At 36.7% G+C, this 20,449-nt stretch overlaps 2 protein-coding genes across 8 annotated transcripts in view; one reads left to right on the forward strand and one right to left on the reverse strand.

Annotated features, from left to right (window-relative positions):
- GTPBP8 (GTP binding protein 8 (putative)) overlaps positions 1 to 20,449 on the forward strand; it is a 26,536-nt gene continuing 6,087 nt past the window's right edge. For 2 of the 5 annotated variants that reach the window (XM_034658400.1, XM_034658416.1), the window contains exons 1-5: positions 1 to 464; positions 2,055 to 2,153; positions 3,932 to 4,062; positions 5,431 to 5,530; positions 7,418 to 7,536. In XM_034658400.1, coding sequence (XP_034514291.1) covers positions 30 to 464; positions 2,055 to 2,153; positions 3,932 to 4,062; positions 5,431 to 5,530; positions 7,418 to 7,536 — 884 coding nt within the window. In that variant the 5' untranslated portion in view covers positions 1 to 29. Of the gene's footprint in view, positions 465 to 2,054; positions 2,154 to 3,931; positions 4,063 to 5,430; positions 5,531 to 7,417; positions 7,537 to 7,722; positions 8,475 to 12,307; positions 12,590 to 12,867; positions 12,925 to 20,449 lie in introns of those variants that run through there. The other 3 variants (XM_034658424.1, XM_002917322.4, XM_034658411.1) reach the window with 3 other exon arrangements.
- Positions 16,514 to 20,449, reverse strand: part of NEPRO (nucleolus and neural progenitor protein) — a 12,589-nt gene continuing 8,653 nt past the window's right edge. For all 3 annotated transcript variants that reach the window (XM_002917319.4, XM_019797602.2, XM_019797603.2), the window contains exons 8-9: positions 19,194 to 19,447; positions 16,514 to 17,171 (exon numbers count right to left, since the gene is read on the reverse strand). In XM_002917319.4, coding sequence (XP_002917365.3) covers positions 16,709 to 17,171; positions 19,194 to 19,447 — 717 coding nt within the window. In that variant the 3' untranslated portion in view covers positions 16,514 to 16,708. The remainder of the gene's footprint in view (positions 17,172 to 19,193; positions 19,448 to 20,449) is intronic.

The raw sequence follows: 20,449 nt of genomic DNA on the forward strand, positions 1-20,449 counted from the left end.
AGCTCTGAGATGGAAGCGTGTGAAGCCAGATGAGACTACAATTCCCAGCAGGCGTAGCGGGAGCGGGGTGCCCAGGCGCAGACCAGACTTTGGCGCGAGGCCCCGAGCGGGACTTCTGGGAGACGAAAATGACTGCACGGGCGTTACGGCTAGCCACCGGCAAGCTACTGGAGCTGCCGGCGGCACTGGGGCGCTTGAACCGAGCTTGCCGCACGTTCCAAACCTTCGCGGAAGTTCTCAGGCTGCCTACGAGACAAATGATGAAGCTCGCGTTCCCACTACAGGAACTCCAGCGGCAGCTCACACCAGACTCGAGGTTGCACCTTCATGTGAAGACCTTCGACCCGAGCCTGGAGGACATCTCCAAGGCGGAGAGCGTCTTCATGACCACCGGCCGCAACCGTATCGAGTACGTCAGCTCCGCTGTGCGACTCGACCATGCCCCGGACCTCTCCCACCCTGAGGTGAGAGCCGCCGCTGCCCTCAGGTGGTGAAGAGTGGGGCGGGCATTTTGCCCTCACTTAATCTTGTCACCGATCGAGAGAGATTTTCTAGCTTTGTGGGGACGCATATAATTATTTTAACGAAATAAGCATATATAGTTTTAGTTATTTGAGTAATGAATATACAAGATTAAAAGATTGTAGAACCCAAACCGGTTCAAAAGATTAAACGGCCTTTTATTATTTTTTTCCTTTTTAATTAACGTAGGGAAAACATGCCGAGACAAATGAAACAAAGTGAAGGATATGAAAAGTAAAATAGTTACACAAATGTGGTGGTCCTTATCTGTACGTAATTTTCACCCAATCTAAATATCCTGTCGTGCAAAAAAATAACTACGTATACATGGCAACAATGTAGTTTTTTAAAACAACTTTAGTGAAATTCCACGAGTGTGCATTTTATGCATGTTTGAGAGATCTCATTATTTGCAGCTGCACCACTCCGGTGGAAACTTTCCTTCCAATTAGAACTGCTATGATAGTTTAAATAGTCAGACTTAAGAGGTAGGTAAGTCATTTAATACTTTTGAGTTAGCATCGTGTTTTGACTGAAGCTCCTGAATTACTGGACTTTTTGTGTAATTCGTTTCTTAAAATTTAGTTTTATTTATATATTATCATTGGATTTAATCTGGCAGAGCATTTGAAATTTATGCAGGACTCAGATCAATTCATGTTGAAGGACTGACCCCAGTCTTGCAAAATAATAGCAAAATAGCATCCCTGGCCCCACCCACCAAGTGCGGCCCAGCCCTATTCATAAGTAGAAATGCCCTTACAAATTTTCAGAACACCCCCTATAGGGTGATACCACCTTCACCTAGAACCACCGATTGGTATTGTACCCCCTTCAATAACATGTTAAAAAGCAGTCATGTCTATTAATGATTAGTATCAGGAACATTATGTTCCTTTCTACACTATAGAGGTCTAAAGGAGAAAAGTTTAATTGGAACAAGAGAAGTCAAGGGGAAGGAATAACCTCATAAATACAATGGTGTTACAATGTACCCTGGGAGTTTGTGGGGAAATGCAGTTTCAGACATGTAGTTGTACTTTAGAATACGTTTTGTTGAAATGCATCTAGTTTTTAACTTCAAAAAGCTTTGTAAATATGGAATGCTTAGTAAATGCCCCAGATATTCTTGAGTAGCATAATGTAATTAAAGGTACAGGTTCTGGATATAGATGTCCTGAGTTTAAATTCCAGTTTCTTCCCTTTCTAGCGCTATAATTTGGGGCCAGTTATTTAGCCTCTCTCTGTTTTACCATTTGTAAAATGGGGATAATAATACTACCTACCTTAAAGGGATGTTGCAAAAAGTAGATAAGAAAATTTATGTTAAGTGCTTTGAACAGTACCTGGCACTGGGAATCATTCAGTAGATAGTAGATATATGTTAGAATTTGAGGTTTGACTAAACACAAGCCACCTTTTTACATGGTTAGGCAAGACAATAGTTTGACAGATTTTTGCAGCTCATACAACGTATAAAAAAAAGTATATATAAACCTAGTACTCAATTATCTTCTTTTTCCTTGTATAAGGTGTGTTTTATAGGCAGAAGCAATGTTGGAAAATCCTCTCTAATAAAAGCCTTATTTTCACTGGCCCCAGAGGTTGAAGTCAGAGTCTCCAAGAAACCGGTATGTTGAAGGAAAGGGTTGGGGAGTTGGGATATAAAAGAAACAGTATACTGAAATGTAAAATATGTCTGAACTATCTCTGAATTGACTAAAGTGACTAATTAATGTTGAGAGGTGTAAGAAATCATACTTGCTAAGTTCCTAGAACAGTGATTTCTTTCAAACAAATAGTAAAGTAGGACATTTTACTAATGCCTGTATATATCCCTGAAGAAGAAGGAAGTATGTCTGGATTTATTTTAGGAGTCTTGCCAGTTTCTTGAGGAAATCTTTTGTCCAAATCTTTTCCAAAGGGTTGCCAAATAAAGTGTTCTATTGCCATTCTATATTTGCTTCTTTAAGAATGATCATCTAGTCCTACGCTGATTTTAGAAGAAACTGCTTTGAAGTGGTTTTTCCCTGCTATAATCTTGTATATGTTGCTAACTCCTTTCTCCTTCCCTTCTGCTACTACCCCTTCTCTCTCTCTCTCTCTCTCTCTCTATATATATATATAGATATAGATATATACACATACATATATGTATATATATTAGGCAGACCCCAGTTTGCCCAGGGCCAAATTATGTGATTATCCCAGCCAGTCTGCTGCAGTAGCTTTCTGTCATTTTTTCCAATTTCCTCTACTCTTTCTCAATGAAGCAAACTACCAATATCTAAGATATGGTGTCCTTAAAACTCACCCCCAGTTCCCCTCACCTTATTATCTACCCATGGCAAAACATTCCCACCAACCTATGGCTCACTGCCCTCCTTTCTTTGCATTGGAACCCCTCCATGAAGCTTTACTAGTCTTCTGTTGCTCCTCATTTCTTCATATAGTTGATTCCCTGGCTCCATCACTGATGCTGATTGTAATTCATTAAATCTCCTATCTTTAGGCCTACTTTGTCTCACCAAACAACACAGCTAAACTCCGATTTCTAGGTAGGGTGGGTTCTCTTCCTGCTGTGAGAGGACAGTGGAAGAGATGTATTCTTAACATTCCTGATCTGTCATTTTCCTGTGGATAGACATATCAACTGATTGGGAACCTAAGCACTGTTTTATAAAATCTTTCCTACGAAAATATTTGTTCTAAGTTCCAAACAATTGACTTTTTAAGTTGTTTATCTTAATCTTTTGTTTTCTGATTAATGGTGTCATTGGACACAAAACCATGACTTTTTATCATCTTTACATCATTTCAGTTTAACATATATTTTATAGTGTTATACGTGCTTTTAAAAAATGGTTTAATGAAAGCACTAAAACCATCTAATGAAACATGCAAAACTTGATTTTAGGGAAGCGGTAGTCTAGGTGTAATAGACTGTCAGGTTTTGCATCTAGGTTTTATGAAAACCTTTATGCCTGACAGTATTTTTAGTTTAATCAATCTGTGCCATATATTATTTCTCTCTGAAGTGGAGATATATTATTTATCAGAGAATATTGACTAATGCAGTGACACCATTATAGGGTAACTTTTCACTTAGAAAGAGCTAATGAAAAGACTCTGACGTATTTTGGATACATATTCCTAATCAAAAGTTCTTAAGTCATATAGATGCTCTTAAAAATGATTTGCAGGGAAGAAGTAGTATCATCTAAGCTTATCTCTGGCCACTTCCTTTCTATAATCTTTTCCTGTATCATCAGCAGCACAGCTAGGATTATATTCAGAACATTTAAGCTTTTAATAAATATTTGCTGGTTGACTAGAAAATATTTTGAGTCATTAAATATATAAAGGATGTATTTTAAGAAGGCTTTTATTTTTCCATTTATTTTATCAGGGACACACAAAGAAAATGAATTTTTTCAAAGTTGGAAAATATTTTACGGTGGTGGACATGCCTGGTTATGGCTATAGAGCTCCTGAAGATTTTGTTGATATGGTAGAGACCTATCTGAAAGAACGAAGGAAGTAAGGAAAATATTTTCTTATAAATTAAATCCAAAAGCATGTTTACATTAATGGAACATTCTCCACATTATGACTCCATATTATCAAGTGACTTCTTTTAGAAAGTCCATTTTCTTCTCATAATATTCTACAATCATTATTTAGGGCCAAGGTACATACACCTTGCTTACTTTTTACCTGTAGCTTAGCTTAATAATAAATTCAAGAGTTTTTCTAAATTGAGACTATAAATGTATTTCAGCAGAGTTCATTAATTTTCTTATGTCAAATTGTGGGTGGCTAATTTTGAAAATAAAAATTATCAGTTAATGTGGTATTTACTAATTTTAAATAAACCTCAGTACATTTTAAAAATACTTCTCATATCACGTCCTTTGTAAATGTTATTTTTGTTGTCTCCATAGGTAGTCAAATGGCAGTTCTATGTTATAAGCATTGCACAATATATAGAAAACAAACTTTTTTTTTAAAGATTCTATTTATTTATTTGACAGAGATATTTATTTGACAGCCAGCGAGAGAGGGAACACAAGCAGGGGGAGTGGGAGAGGAAGAAGCAGGCTCATAGCGGAGGAGCCCGATGTGGGACTCGATCCCAGGACCCCGGGATCACGCCCTGGGCAGAAGGCAGGCGCTTAACCGCTGTGCCACCCAGGCGCCCCAGAAAACAAACTTTTGAAGTATAAAAAAGTATAAGTATCTTGCTTGTTATAGCTTTACACAGAAACTAAGATGAAATATTTACACACAAAAAAATACAAAGCATGTCTTTGGTTTCTCTGCTGCTCTCAAAATAATATTTGAAAATTTAGACATTTTTGTGATAACTTATAGTTAATTGGGGTCATGTCTCTTTCTCCCACCTCGAGTTCAAGCTTTTTTTTTTTTTTTTTAAGATTTTATTTATATTTGTCAGAGAGAGAGAGCACAAACATGGGGAACTGTAGGCAGAGCAGGCAGAGGGAGAAGCAGGCTCCCCACCAAGCAGGGAGCCCAATGTGGAACTTGATCCCAGGGCCCTCAGATCATGACCTGAGCCAAAAGCAGATGTTTAACTGACAGAGCCACCCAGGCATCCCTAGAGTTCAAGCTTTTAAAGGAAGGGGTTCAGAGATTCTTAGGTCCAATATTTGCTATTGAAATAAATTAACATTTAGTAAATTTAGTTATTGAAAGTAATAGCATTGAGATTTATTGGATCGTAGGATGAACTTCTAGTGAACTGAGAATTCCTTTTGCCTAAAAAATTTTGAAATTTTGGAGTGAAAATTATTCAAAAGAAAATTTCTCAGGATAGTAAGGGTCAGGGGGAGAAATGAATGAGTATATTTGATATTGTCATTAATTTTTGTTTCTGCATTCTTACAGTTTGATGAGAACATTTTTGTTAGTGGATAGTGTTGTCGGAATTCAAAAAACTGACAGTATTGCCATAGGAATGTGTGAAGAATTTGCATTACCTTATGTGGTAAGTATTTCTTTTGAATCATGGTTGCTGTTCGAAATACCAGTTTGTGTGTATGCATGTGCATATGCTTGTGTGTGTGTGTCTTTAGTGAGAGAGCAGGTCTTGGCTCTGCAAGAGTAGTTTTCGAATAATTTTTTGGATTATCAGCCATTAGTAGATAAGTTCTGTGGTACTTTTATTCTCTTTTCTTTCTCTCAGCTTTAAGTTTTCAAAATTATAGTCAAAGTATTTTTAAGCTGTTCATTTAGTGTTCCTAAGTGCTTTTCCCTTTCATGTTTTTAATGGTAATATGAATATTTGTCTAAAACATGTTAGTGGCTCTTTAACAGCACTTGGCATATAGTACTTATCAAAGTGCAAATGAAACTGTAACTGAAAAATTTGCTAAAGTAATTTGTAGTTTGAGAACCATTGCAAGAAAATAGCAGGCTCCAGCACACACAGGTAGGATTTTTACATTCTTTAAGGAAACAATATTTCTTCCAGGAATATCTTACCAGTATTTTTTTCTTTTGTTTGTCCTAAGAATACAAATTAGTAGGTTGGTATCCATGTTTACTTGCTTCGTGAGTTTTCCAGAAAAGAATCCATTGACTATAATTTGGTCGCAAAAAAAGGAAACCGCTAAAATTAACAGTGAAGTTTAATGCAAATCAAACCATATTACTAGCCAGCAACGTTTTTGTATTCTAGGGGTTATGGAATTTTGGGAGTTTGCAAAAGCCCTATGAAGCGTAAACTATAACTACAGTTAGTATGAAGAGCCAAAGGTTTGATTATAGTCCACATAGTAGAAAATACCCAGTAATGCCAAACTGGTTTTAAATATAGTATTCCTGATTTGTATCGTAGGTACCAGTTTGTAAAATCGTATATTTTCCTCAGTTTCTACTTTAAGGAAATATTACTTTCTTCCATGGAAAGAGGTTGTGATAGAGGAATTATGTCCCCTTTTAAATATCAGCATATTTACTCTTATGAGGAAAGACTTCCAATAGGAGGGACTCACAAGTCATTAGAAAATGCACACTTTCTGCTTCTCAGTCCTTTTACCATTAACACTTTTTATAACTGAAAAGCATAAATGATTAGTGAGGAAGTTTAATTTTATAGAAATTCCCCAGGAAAATTGATAGATCAAAGTTTTACTTTTTAATTGATTTTGTAATCATTCCTATAATTGTAGTGGATATAAGATACAAATAGTGTGATTTCTAGTTTTTCCTTTGTATTATTACATATAAGGCAAACCATTTTGTAGGTCAGAAATGATTATAAGTTGGCAATTTTATATGGATCAACCTAATAATACTATGTGTCTTAGTTAACAAGATATATAGTGATCATATGAAATTTGTCTTAATGTCAATTGCAAATGTGGCTCAAGGGTCCTTTTCACGGGTCTTAAATCCAAGATATTTTGGCCTTTTTTAGTTAAGGCACCATTAAACAACAGGCACATAGTATATGCTTTATACATTGCATATATTAACTCATTTAATCTTCACGGTAACTCCATTTGGGATGTTGCTTTTATTTTATAGATGAAAAAATAAGTATAGAGAGATTAAGAAATTTACAAGGGTCATCTAGTTGTTATTAAACATGTAACTAGGGGCACCTGGGTGGTGTAGTTGGTTAAGTGTCCAGCTCTTGGTTTCAGCTCAGGTCATGATCTTGGGGTTGTGGGATTGAGCCCTCCATGGGGCTCCGTGCTCAGCCAGAGTCTGCTAAGATTTCTCTCTCCCTCTTCTTTCCCCTTACCCCCCACCGCCACACATTCTCTCTCTAGAATAAATAAATAAATCTTAAAAAAAAAATTTGTAGCTAAAATGTATGAAACTGTATATTAAAAAAAATTTCTATCTAATTCTTATTTTCTTACAGATGGTATTAACAAAAATTGACAAATCTTCCAAGGGACATCTTTTAAAACAAGTACTTCAGATCCAGAAATTTGTTGACAGTGAAACACAAGGATGTTTTCCTCAGTTGTTTCCTGTAAGGTAAGAGTTGAATTGTTTTGTAACTTTATGTACTAACACCCTTTAGCATTATATAGTGTTTCTTAAATTGAGGTATCACTTAAAATAAGAGGAGTTTGGAAGACTGTGTACTTAACCGTGATTTATTGTTACAACCCACCAGCACTTTTATTTTTTTCTTCCTTCTGTTTTGTCTTTCTTCTGCAGGCTCTTGCTGGATCTTCCCTGTAGGTATCTTTATTCTCTTTCTGCCTCAGCCTAGCTCAATCGTAGATCACAGCAGAAGTGAAAACTTTTTACTTTTAAAATCAGCTAAATAACAGCAACAATAAAGATACTACCATGCTTTTCTCAATTTCAAAGAAAAACAAATTATCTTTATGGTAGAAAGCTCATTCAGGCTGGGTATAGTAAGTACCTCATACTAGAGCAGAGGTATAGTACCACAGTACCCATATGATTTTCTTACTCTGACTTCTTTGTGGAAGGCACTATGGTATTTGCTGTGAGAAATAATTAAACCAAGTAACACTTAGTTGTGTATGAAACTGTCCCCTAATCATTCAGGGTCCTACCAATGCAGATCACATTTAAATTGCTTGTAATTATGAACATGCCTGTCAGAATCCTTCATTCAGTCATTCCTACATAGTGTTCTTCTCCGTTGACTTTCATTCAAGTATTTATCCTGTTCATTTGTCTGTGTCCCATCTGTATAATGGAGACTCCTAGGGGCAGGAATGAAATCCTACTTCTTAGAGCCCTGAGCAATGTCATAGAAGAATAGCTGTTTCTTTTAACTGTTTAATAAGAAGGAAGTGAGACCTTTACTAAAAATGCAGCACAAACATAAGATGGACAGACTGTGGCTTAACAGCAGAATTTATTGGGAAAAAATTAAGTTTTAGTTGACTATAAGCTGAATTTTAATTAACAATTTAATGGGGCTGGGGAAAAACTGACAATGTTTTCTTTTTTTTTTTTTTCTTTTTTTTTTAAAGATTTTATTTATTTATTCGACAGAGATAGAGACAGCCAGTGAGAGAGGGAACACAAGCAGGGGGAGTGGGAGAGGAAGGAGCAGGCTCGTAGCGGAGGAGCCTGATGTGGGGCTCGATTCCATAACGCCGGGATCACGCCCTGAGCCGAAGGCAGACCTTAACCGCTGTGCCACCCAGGCGCCCCTGACAATGTTTTCTTGACTTACATTAATAGAATTATAGTGTTCCAAATAAGGGAATGATCTAGCAGTAGTTCCACACAGCTTTGAGCTATATGCCATCAGACTAGTCGGGTTAGATTGTGGCTCCACATTAAGAACAAGAAGAGGTATCTGAAAACAGATGGTCTTGGGGAAGGTTACATCATTCATAACACTTAACCTGGTCCTCACAGTAAACATCCCTATTTCCAGTTACGGTTACAGGTCAAGGCAATGAAGTGAGTTGCAGCAAGGTATTTGTTTAAATAGAAAGAGCATGGGCTTTGGGGTCAGACAGCCTTGATTTTACCTGGTTCCTCTACTTCTTGGCTATGATTTTAAAGCAACTTATTTTGTTTTCGGAATCTGCTTTCTCACTAGTAAAAATATAATTGTTAGAAGGATCAAATAAAATGTACTGTGACTGATGTACACATAGCCACATAATAAATGTTAGCTTCCTTTCTTGCTAAGTCAGTAAGTAGCAGGGTTAGGCCAACAACCCAGATTATCAGATTCTCAGTAGTTTTTAGAGATATTCCCTTCTTTAGATATGTCAGCATTCTCTGCTGTATGACACTAGTATCACTGCTGCCACTGTACTCGCCATAAGTGACCAAGGCACTGCAGAAGCCATACGAGTCTAAGACTTGAGATGCAGGAGCCCGGTGACTTTCAAGAACTTTAACCTGCACGTATGTAGTGACCACATACGGGAATTTGGCAGATTGTACTCTGTAGCTCTCAAAACCCAATTCAGAAAGTAGAGTTATATACATTCCTTGGTTTTATGTGTGTGACCAAGTCCTAGTCCATCCCTCCAGAAAAAAGTTTGGCCTGTTCACGAAATAATTATCATAAAATAAGTCAGGTTTTATTTCCTTCTTATATGATCCTTGTAGGAGAAGGGTGGAAGTATAGTCCAGCAAGCTTTGGCCTTTAAGGCTATAGGCAAAAGTTAAATGCTGAACTTCATATCGGAACTCTGCCCCAGCTGAGTAAAGATTTATAAATGGTGAAAAGCCCCTAAAGATTTATGCTGGGATCAGTCTGTTTTTATAACTGAGATATATGTAAGTAGGTACAGTATAATTGCTTTCTATGTACTGGAATTCCAAGCAAAGACAATGGACTCTAATGACAAAGAAAATCACATTAGTTGACAGAAATGTTGCAGTGAGTTCAAGATGCCATCATTAGTGTGTGGACAGTCCAACTTGTATTTCTCCTTTAAACTATATAACTTCACTTATAACCCAGAAATCATTATGGACTGTTCTCAAGCAGCTTTGGTCAAAAAGTCTAAAATGCTGTATTTTATCAAGAAGGGAATTAGGAGTACAGCAGAAAATATTTTACCTGTTTTATATATGGGTATATACGATTCTTATATCCATAAAAATTATAGTGTATTCATAAAAATCCATGTATCCTGAGAGACTTTCAGCTGACATGGATGGATGCATATGGATGGATATAGTAAGATGAGTAGACAATAATAGACACAATAATGGTGGTGATGATTTTTTAAAATGATGATAAAAGGTCTAAATTATCAAAGTTGTTGAATCTTTGTCACAAAAAGAACAAACTAAAGAAATCAAAACTTTTAGTCTGGGAAATAAAAAGCAAAATAGAAAGATATTCCAATAGCATTTTTCACAGAAATAGAACTATCTTAAAATTTGTATGGAACCACAAAAGACCACAAGTAGCCAAAGCAATCTTGAGAAAGAACAAAGCTGAAGGTATCATGTTCCCTGATTTCAAACTATATTATAAAGTTACAGTAATCAAAAAGGTATGGTACTGGCATAAAAAAAGACGCAGATCAATGGAGCAGAATAGAGAGCCCAGAAATAATCCCACACATATATGGTCACTATAACAAAGAAGCCAAGAATATACAACAGGAAGAGGGCAGTGTCTTCAATATATGGTGTTGGCAAAACAGGAAAGCTACATACAAAAGAATGAAATTTAGATTACTGTCTTACATTATACATAAAAATTAACTCAAAATGGATTAAAGACTTGAATGTAAGACCTGAAACCATGAAACTCCTTGAAGAAAACATAGGCCCTTAACATCAGACTTGGCAATGATTTTTTGGATTCAACACCAAAAGCAAAGGCAACAATAGCAAAAATAAACACGAGAGACTGCATTGAACTGTTAAAAGGCTTAGGCACAGCAAAGGAAACATCTGCAAAATGAAAAGGCAACCTCCCAAATGAAAGAAAGTATTTGCAAATCATGTATCTGATAAGGGATACTAACCTTTATCTGAAATACATAACTCCTACAACTCAATAGCGGAAAAAAAAAAATCTGGTTAAAAAATGGGCAGAGTATCTGAATAGACATTTTTCCAAAGAATGCACACACATGGCCAGCAGGAAAAGATGAAAACATAAAAAGATGCTTAGCATCACTAACCATCAAGGAAAGGCACATCAAAACCACCACAATGAGATACCACATCACACTTATTGGAATGGCTATTATCAAAAAGGCAAAAAAAAAAAAAAAAAGGCAAGAAGTAACAAGCATTGGTGAGAATGTGGAGAAAAGGGATCCCTTTTGCACTGTTGGGAATGAAATTAGTGAAGACTCTGGAAAACAGTATGAGGTTCTTCAAAAAATTAAAAATAGAACTACCGTATGATCCAGAAGTACTACTTACAATCCAAAAATTTATCTGAAGAAAACAAAAACACTAATTTGAAAAGATAATCTGCACCCCCACATTCATTGCAGCATTATTTACAATAGCCAAGATATGGAAACAGCCTGTCTATTGATAGATGAATGGACAAAGAAAGTGTGGTGTATATATATAGAATGGAATACAATTCAGCCATAAGAAAGAATGAAATCTTGCCATTTGTGACAACATGGGTGGATTTTAAGGGGATTATACTAAGTGAAATAAGTTGGGCAGAGAAAGACAAATATCATACAATCTAACATATTATGGAATTTGAGGAACAACAAAAAAGCAAAATCATAGATACAGAGATTGGTGGTTGTTAGAGGTGGAGATTGGGGGATAGGAAATATGGGTGAAGGGGATCAAAAGGTACAAACTTCCAGTTATAAAATAATCAAGTCATTGAGCTGTAGTATACAGCATGGTGACGATTATACTGTATTGCATATTTGAAAGTTGCTGAGAGCAGATCTTAAAAGTCCTCATCACAAGAAAAGGAAAAATTATAATTATGCCTGTTGACAGATATTAACTAGACTTTACTGTAATCATTTCACAATATATACAAGTATCTAATCATTATGTTGTACAACTGAAGCTAATGTTACATGTCAATTATACCTCAATTTAGTCTGGTTAATAAAAGGCAGAGTAGTAGATATGGTGAAATTTTTAGGATCCTGAAGGAAATTGATCAGAAAATGTGGATCATCAGATTTAGAATACAAGAGGCTGGTGGAAGAGAGGAAAGGTAGAAAAACTAAGACAATCTGTTTCATACATGGAACTCAAGAGTTTTTAAGCAGTTTTTCAGTTAGATGAACTCAGATATGTTACTACATCTGAAGTGAAGAAAATTTTTCTTTTCTTTTCACAGTTCTGTGACCTATTCTGGAATCCATCTGTTGAGATGCTTTATAGCAAATATAACAGGAAATCTTAAGACTGATGGCCTCTAGTTTAGCTGAAGATTCAAAATTCTTTTTGCCAACTGAAGTTGAACACCTAGAATTTCGACTTTGTTTTAAATGTTGTGTATCTATAATATGCAGAAGGATCATTTCATCTTTAAAACTTCCATCTTCCCAAAGCAAGAAAGAATTTGTGCTGGGGGGAAAAAGTTTATAAATAATTAAATTATGCAGTTCATTAGAACAGATACTGTTCCTATTTTAAGTGTTTCTGTTTTAACAAACTGACAAACAAGAGCATACAGAAATCCATAATATGAAAACCTATTTACTACTATGTAGAGAAGGGTTTGCTCTGTTTTTATTGAGCTTTTGTCTTTTAAAGACAAGGTCTATTATGTATATTTAAGTATTAAAATGGACTAGGTAAAAAAGGGGCTATCTTTCTGTCAAGCATTTATAGGTAGATGGAAGATAAATGCTTCTCTTTTTTTTTTTTTAAAGATTTTATTTATTTATTCGACAGAGATAGAGACAACCAGCAAGAGAGGGAACACAACCAGGGGGAGTGGGAGAGGAAGAAGCAGGCTCATCGCGGAGGAGCCTGATGTGGGGCTCGATCGCATTAACGCCGGGATCACGCCCTGAGCCGAAGGCAGATGCTTAACCGCTGTGCCACCCAGGCACCCCGATAAATGCTTCTCTTTATGCCTATAATTTATCTTTTTTTCTGAGTCCTTATTTGAACATAAAAAAAAAAAATTCTTGGTAAAATTTCAGTCAGTCCATGCTGTCATTTCAGACTGGGATCATTCACCTTCAGGTGAACACAGGATTCAGAATCAGAAGACCAGAATTTAAGTTCCAGTTCTAATATTTATTATATTGGGCCTTGGGCAAATTACTTGATTTCTCTGCCCTTCATTTATAACTCACAAAGCTAGAGAGATTAAAATGGTATTGTATGTGTAAAGGATATCTGTATACTCTATATATTTGTAAAGTGAAACCAACCAAGAATATAGCAAAATTCAGATTTTTCATAGAAAACCTCTTGTCATAGAGGAGGTAACATTTCTCTAGTGAAAGGCCAAAACCAAGAACTAGTTTTAAGTGAGAACACTGATATTTACAAAAGGCAGGAGAAAAAAGTTGATGGGCCAGTTTAGAATTGTACCTTAAGATTCAGAATAGAAAGATAAAGCCTTACTTTGGACTAAAGTTAACAAGACTTTTATGAAGATGCTACTGACCTATTCATGTAGGCGGCTTAGCTTCTCAAAGGAGGCTGAATACAAAAGATTATAGCAATAGACCTGGATAAAAACGTAAGGCTATAAAACAGGTTTGTGGCTTTTTTAGGGAATTTGATTATGAATATGTTTTCAGTTTTATAGTTGATAGCCCTGGTCTATTCTAACCAGCAGTGTTTTAAGCTAAAAGAAACAAAAAACTTTATGTAGGCATTCACAGAGTAAATTACATGGTGATAATAGAATAATCTTAGAAGTCATAATTTTGCCTGCCGGTGTTACTTTACTGCGTGTCTTAGCTTTAGTTCTCCTAAAGCAGAGCCCAAGACAGAAGTTTGCATGCAGTCGTTTATTTGGGAAGTGATCCCAGGGGACAAGAGTGATAGAGAAAGAAAACAGAAGAAAGGAAAGTCAATCAAGGATGCAGGAGTTGGACATCACATAGGTACTAGTCTTGATCTCGAGGGACATTCTGGGGAGCCTTAGGAAGTGTGCCTCTGAGTTGTCTTTGAAGTGGGGAGAAGGTTGCTCCATACATCTTCCAACTTGTGCATGGCTAAGTGCCAAGCAATTCCTGCAACTTGTCAGAAGGCAACAGGACACAAAGTGCAGTTGTCCACTCCTACTGGAAAGGATGCCACAGGGCTGAAGTAAGGCAAAAAGGATTTGATATGGGAAGTCTCACCACAGTGCTCTTATGAATAACCTGAGTGTTTTAATGCTACAGAGCAGTAAAATTGGTATTCAGTATGATGACACTAACAGTAGCTTTTTTTTCCTCTTTTTTTTGGGGGGGGGAGGAGCAGAGAGAGAGGGAACAAAGAGAACCTTAAGCAGGTTCCACACCCAGTGCAGAGGCCACGGTGGGGCTTAATCTCATGACCCTGAGATAATGACGTGAGCTGAAATCAAGAGTTGGATGCTTAACCAACTGAGCCACCTGGGCACCCCCACTAACAGTAGTTTCTAATCTAATTTACTAGTAAGTTATGGTTTGTATATTTTAGATTTTATTTTTAAAAATTTAAGACATTAGAATTTTAAGTTGTAGATTAACTGATCTAGAATACTACATTCCTTATAAATATATATAAATTATCATTTCATGGACACATGTGAAGCTTTTTTACTATTTCTCCCAGAATTCTAAGGAGCAAGAGAGGGAAGGAAGAGATGAAGATACTTACTCCAAAGAAACATTAATGAAGGACAAAAAAGTGATAGGCCTGTAGTCCAATCCAGGCTTTATAGTTTTACCTCCTTAGACAACTCACTGAACACTCTGGTTTTTCCACTGAGGGAAAATCTCTTTCAACGGTAAAAGTTTGATTCTTGAACAATAATGCCACTTCAGATGAAGCAATCTAAGTCCAGGGAAGCTGTGGATTCATAAGCAAATAAAAACAGAAGCGAGACTGGACCTTAAACCTTAGAATCGTAGAAGCTGATGGCTATTTCTAGACTTGTCATGAATGAGATCTCCATAGTATTATTCATGTTTTAAGGCACTAAGTAGTTACCACTACCACTTGGTAGGAAGCCAGGAAAAATATAAACAATGAAAAGTGACTAGAAATTTATTAAGAACTTTGAAGTAAATCAGGATGTTTGTTTAGCAAGGCTTTAGGAAAGAAGGAAGCTAAAGCAGTGTTTAACTCTGCTTTGCAGGCTACTTGCATCAGAATCACCTAAGCTCCTTGTTAAAAATGCAGGCTTTCGGGGCACCTGGGTAGCTCAGTCAGTTGGGCATCTGACTCTTGATCTCAGCTTGGGTTTTGATCTCAGGGTCATGAGGTCATGCAGGCTTCTGTCCCCATCACCTGGCTGTGTTTATCAGTCTCTTCAGAAGGGAATCTGCATTTTTAAACAACCCACCAAGTGATTCTCAAAACAGCCTAGTGTATGAGAAGCACCAGTATAGATAATGTGGGAAAATGTGCAGAAAGAACAAGGCCAGATAAAGAATGGAAGGGAAATAGAGTAAGGATGGCCAAGGAAAAGAAGGGTGTGGTATATACTGGGGTGCTGTTTTATTTTTCTATAAATCTACATATAACATAAAACTTAAGGCTATAACCTTTTTAACAAATAGCAGCTTACTGTCCTAGTTCTAGTAAACTAGAATATTTGAAAATATGTAAGATTTACCCTCTCTGACCAGTGGTGCAAGCAATATGAAAATATCAGATGACAGCATCAGCATTAAATTACAGATTTATGTGTGGCCTCACTCCTGGGTCTATTTTGTGTCAACTAGGCTTTATTTTTTCATTTAACTTTTTTATCTACTTCTACTTTGTCATCCTGTTTGTATTTCATGTGTAACCACATGTCACCTTATACCCTTTTCGGAAAAAAGGTTTATTTGGAATCACTCACTAGCACCCAAATAAGTAAACCAGAAAAAAAACCCAAAAACTTTTGGAGAACTCCAAAAGCATTTTAATATGCCCTCCTGTGAGATAAGGTGAACAAATGAAGTGAAATAATGGTAGTGACCAATCCCTGAGAATACAGTTAGTGGCAAAATTTTTTAGACCCTTGTGGTGATCAATTCTAATTTATAATCAAGTCAGCACAACCATTAGAAGCTACAAACCTTGGTGTTCAGAGGTGGACTTACCTACAATGGAGCCAGTAAGACCAAAGTGACATTTGAAGTATTCCTTGATACTTCTCACCCCGACTTTCCATATACCCTAAGGCACAGAGTAGGTTTTTATAAACCTAATTACTCAGTTCTTAATTCCCTGGTAAATTATAAAAGTATTCTGTTTTTCAGGGACAGCTGTTTTACAGCTTTAATCAAGGAATTATATCTGCTTTGCAAGGATGGATATGGTCGATTTTTTTTCATCTTAACCCCTGCTACAAAGTCAGACTCAAAATCTGACTATTTAATATTCAAATACTTGTCAGTTAAATGACACAGAGCTATTATAAATGTTTATTGAACTGAAATGAACTGCTGTACAATGTTACATTAAAGCAGCTCCTGTCTGAGTCCAAGTGGTACTTCCAAGTCTTTCCAGATTTTTTTTTCACCAGTTCCACATAAAACAGCAGGACACTGGACCAGTTTGTTAAGCACTTAAATGTCTCACAAATGAGCATCTAAACTCCCATTAAAGCAAAAATATCATCAATGTCATCTGTTTCCTTAATGGTTCCTGATGTATTATGTTTGTTCGTTTGCATCACTGTCCATGAATCAGTTTCATTTTCATTGCTTCCTGTAAGGTTTTCATGAATTTGTTTCTCTTTAGTTTGTATGACAGGATTTGAAACTCTGCCACTCGAGAGATGCTTACTGATAGGGTAGAGATCAGTTCTATGAACTGTAGAGTGCGAGAGTCTCCATTTACTGCTATCTGTAGCATTCTGAGTCCCTTGAGGGGATGGCTGAATTTCTTTTGAAAGAGTCAACTGCAGCTTTCTCTGTAGTTTCCTCTGTTCCAGTAAAAATCTATTCTGAGATCTTCTTCGTCTCGCATGATGCTTTGAAGTTTTGATTCCTGAGACACGAAGAAGGCAGTTGCAAATAGATGTTTTTATGCACTCTAGTTTCTTTGGCAAACTTTAAAAGACAAGAGAAAGGAAAAATCTAGGATTAAGACACAGAAAGACATTTTCAAAAACTTTTGTCTCCTTTTTACCAACTCCCAAAAGAAAAGTACACAATTTATCTACAAGTCCTATGCCTGTATACAACTGCAGAGTCATCACAAGAAATATGAAAATAGAAGCTTCAACCCAAATTTCTGTTTTCAGAGCAGAGCTTCCCTCTCATTCAGATTGTAGCCAAGTATGTCCCCATTAGGTTCCCAAAGTAAAGTACCTCCTACAGCTGCCTAGCAAGGTAGCTCAGTGGTGAGATACTGCCATACTTTAGTGTCAAGAGCCTCTCCCTGATAACCTCTAAACTGTCCATAGTGCAATAGGAGTGGAGCTGGGGAAAGGATATATCACAAAGAGAACAATCTGCCTGGATGTATTAATCCATATCTGGATACACAACTTCATGTTGTAGCAGGGAGTGAACAAGGGAAAAAGAATCAAAGGAGGGAGGGAGTTTAACTAAGAATGAGAGGACAGAGCTTCTGGTATAGACAACCCGATACCTTGGGCTGCCCTACTTGTGATTCATATATCTTCCTCAAGTGTGGGAATTCAGAACTCAAATAACTGATTATTTTAGGTGCTTTGCTTCTGAATAAGGTATACTACGACAAGGAACATCAGTACCTTCCTAACTGCCTGTTTGTGATAGATTTCAGAAGATTAGCATGGGCCTCTAACTTCTACCCCATTACCCTCCCCTTTTCCTTTTTAAATAAATCTATAACTTTGAGGAAGCCCTTTATTATGTAGTAATTCAAGACCAGTCTCCAAACCCCTTTCTTGTCTTACTCTAAGTGGTGATTTTTAAGTGGGGAGAGGGTAAGTGTATCTCCTAATTGAAACGTAAATAGAAAAAAATGAAAACAGAAGAATCAGAGGATCTGAATTGAGTTCTAGATCTCCAGCTGTAACAATCTGAGCAAAATCCCCTATGTCCTCAGCTACAAAATGGGAATAATAGTGACTACCTCAGAGAGTTATCATGGACATTGAGTAAATTTAAAATGTACTATAAGTATAATATTGAAACAGCAAAACAGGGCAATACAAAACAGAAGTTATTTTTATGGGCTAGGGAATAATGGTTTAACCAAATACCACTTTGTTACCCTTCCCATTACCTTTTTAAATTATTATCATCTCTGTCTCATCTACCCCCTTCTCCACCTCAGGGTGAGCTTCCACCCTAGAATAGATCCTTTTTTAAATGGCTATAGGTCTTTAAAGGACCCTAATGTAGAAACTCTCTCAACAATTCATTACTTAGGAATACTTAACTTCTCCCACAGCTCTTAATCAAAACTTGTTTTCGTTGATCTTTATAGCCATTTGTGTCTAAAACTGTTACCATGGGTATCTATTAGATTTTTAATAAAAATGTAAAACCCTGAAGTGTCTAACTTCATTGTAATGCTTCAACTAATACTGGCTCACAATCAAAGATAACCATCTTGAAGCAGTTCTGTGAATCTAATTGGGGGAAAGGAAGAAATCAATACATGGAGAGTCTGGCACCCATGAACGAACATTACCTGACCCTAAGCCCAGAGTCTGGTGTGTGTCCTTGTAAGAGGCAGACCCTTCTGCTCTCACACCCTCATCCCGCTTCCCTGAAGCTGTGGGCAGACTGGCTGTCTCTCCTACTAGAGCAAGAGTGAGAGCTTAGTGCTCCATGAGGATTAAGTCTGTCTTAAACAATGTATCCCCAGGCTTAGCATACCACAAACACTCCTAAGGCTTTCCGAATGAACAAATGGAATGGTGAAGAATGTAAATGAATAAATCCAATTAACCAAGTTAACTTTCTTCTTCCCAATGACACAGCTGTGCCCAACAAAAGCAAACAAAATTGCAGTTTGAATAGATCCTTCTTTTAGGCCCCCTGGGGCTACTGGCCATTCCATTTTTTTAAAAAGCTGACTTGAAGATACATAATAACAGAGAAAGCAAAGGAATATAATTCTTATTATATACCTACCTATAGCCTTGAGCTTCCACATGTTTAAGCCGGTTACTTTTAAGAAGTTTGTTACCCAGAAAGGAGGCCTGAGCCTTGAGTTTTTTACTCCTGCACCACAAAATCGCTATTTGGATTTCTTCAGAAAGTTGAATGAAACTCTCAGCCTCTCGAAATCTTTGCACAAAACTTTTGGCACAGGGAGTTCCTGTTGCTTTCTGAGAATAACATTTGGTTACCTTTAGTTTGGACTGAGAACATTTAAAGTTGGTCTCCTGAAATATGGAAAGGTGAGAAAAATATATTGGATTTGCTACTGACTTGTAAATATATAACAAAAGAGAAAAGTTGACTCACAGACCATGAGAATTAGAAAAATTCTTTTTAAAAGAAAGAAACCTTTTTTTTAAGGCTCATTGTGCTTTCCTTTGTCTTAAAAAAACTTAATGGGAAGTCATCAGAGAGGGAGACAAACCATGAGAGACTCTTAACTGTGGGAAACAAACTGAGGGTTGCTGGAGGGGAGGTGGGTGAAGGTTGGGGTAAGTGGGTGATGGGCATTAAGGAAGGCACGTGATGTGACGAGCACTGGGTGTTATATGTAACTGATGAATTCTTGAACTCTACGTCTGAAACTAATGTTGGCTAATTGAATTTAAATTAAAAAAAAACCACTTAATTTTTTATCCACCGCTCCTAACACAAGATTATTTTCCCCTCTATGCAACAACAGATCCCATCTATAACTGAATTCAGATGGGAACCATAATATAAATATTCTAACAGATATCTATTTAATCTATACATAAGAATGAAACTCTACACGAATAAGTATTGGTCAAAGTCTATCTGGTAGGAAAAAAAAAATCACTGAAGAGCCCTTTTCCTTGATACTACGAGACTACCACAAATTTGTTTTTCACTTATTTGTATACCCTGAGTTACCCTCCTCAATGATGGATCATAAACGTTACTGAAAATGCATGAAAACAGAGATGATGCTGAATGTATGTTAAAAGTGCTTAACTGAGCAACACTTCCAATTCAACCACCTTTCGATGTGGCACCTTTGTCTCTTCAACCCCATCTTTCTATGTCAAGTAAAGTCTGAAATTGTACCAGCTTTCATTGTTTATGAAATATGCCACTTACTAGGTCTGTTTTCATCCTTCATTCAAAACTTCTTCCGAATTTCTCACTTCACGAAAAACATAAAAAAGTAGTAGAAAATATAAAAGTAGAGACCTATCAATACTTTGTGTTGGTGATCGATAAAA

Source organism: Ailuropoda melanoleuca, chromosome 1 (genome assembly GCF_002007445.2).
Source record: "Ailuropoda melanoleuca isolate Jingjing chromosome 1, ASM200744v2, whole genome shotgun sequence".
NCBI classification, from domain to species: Eukaryota; Metazoa; Chordata; class Mammalia; order Carnivora; family Ursidae; genus Ailuropoda; species Ailuropoda melanoleuca.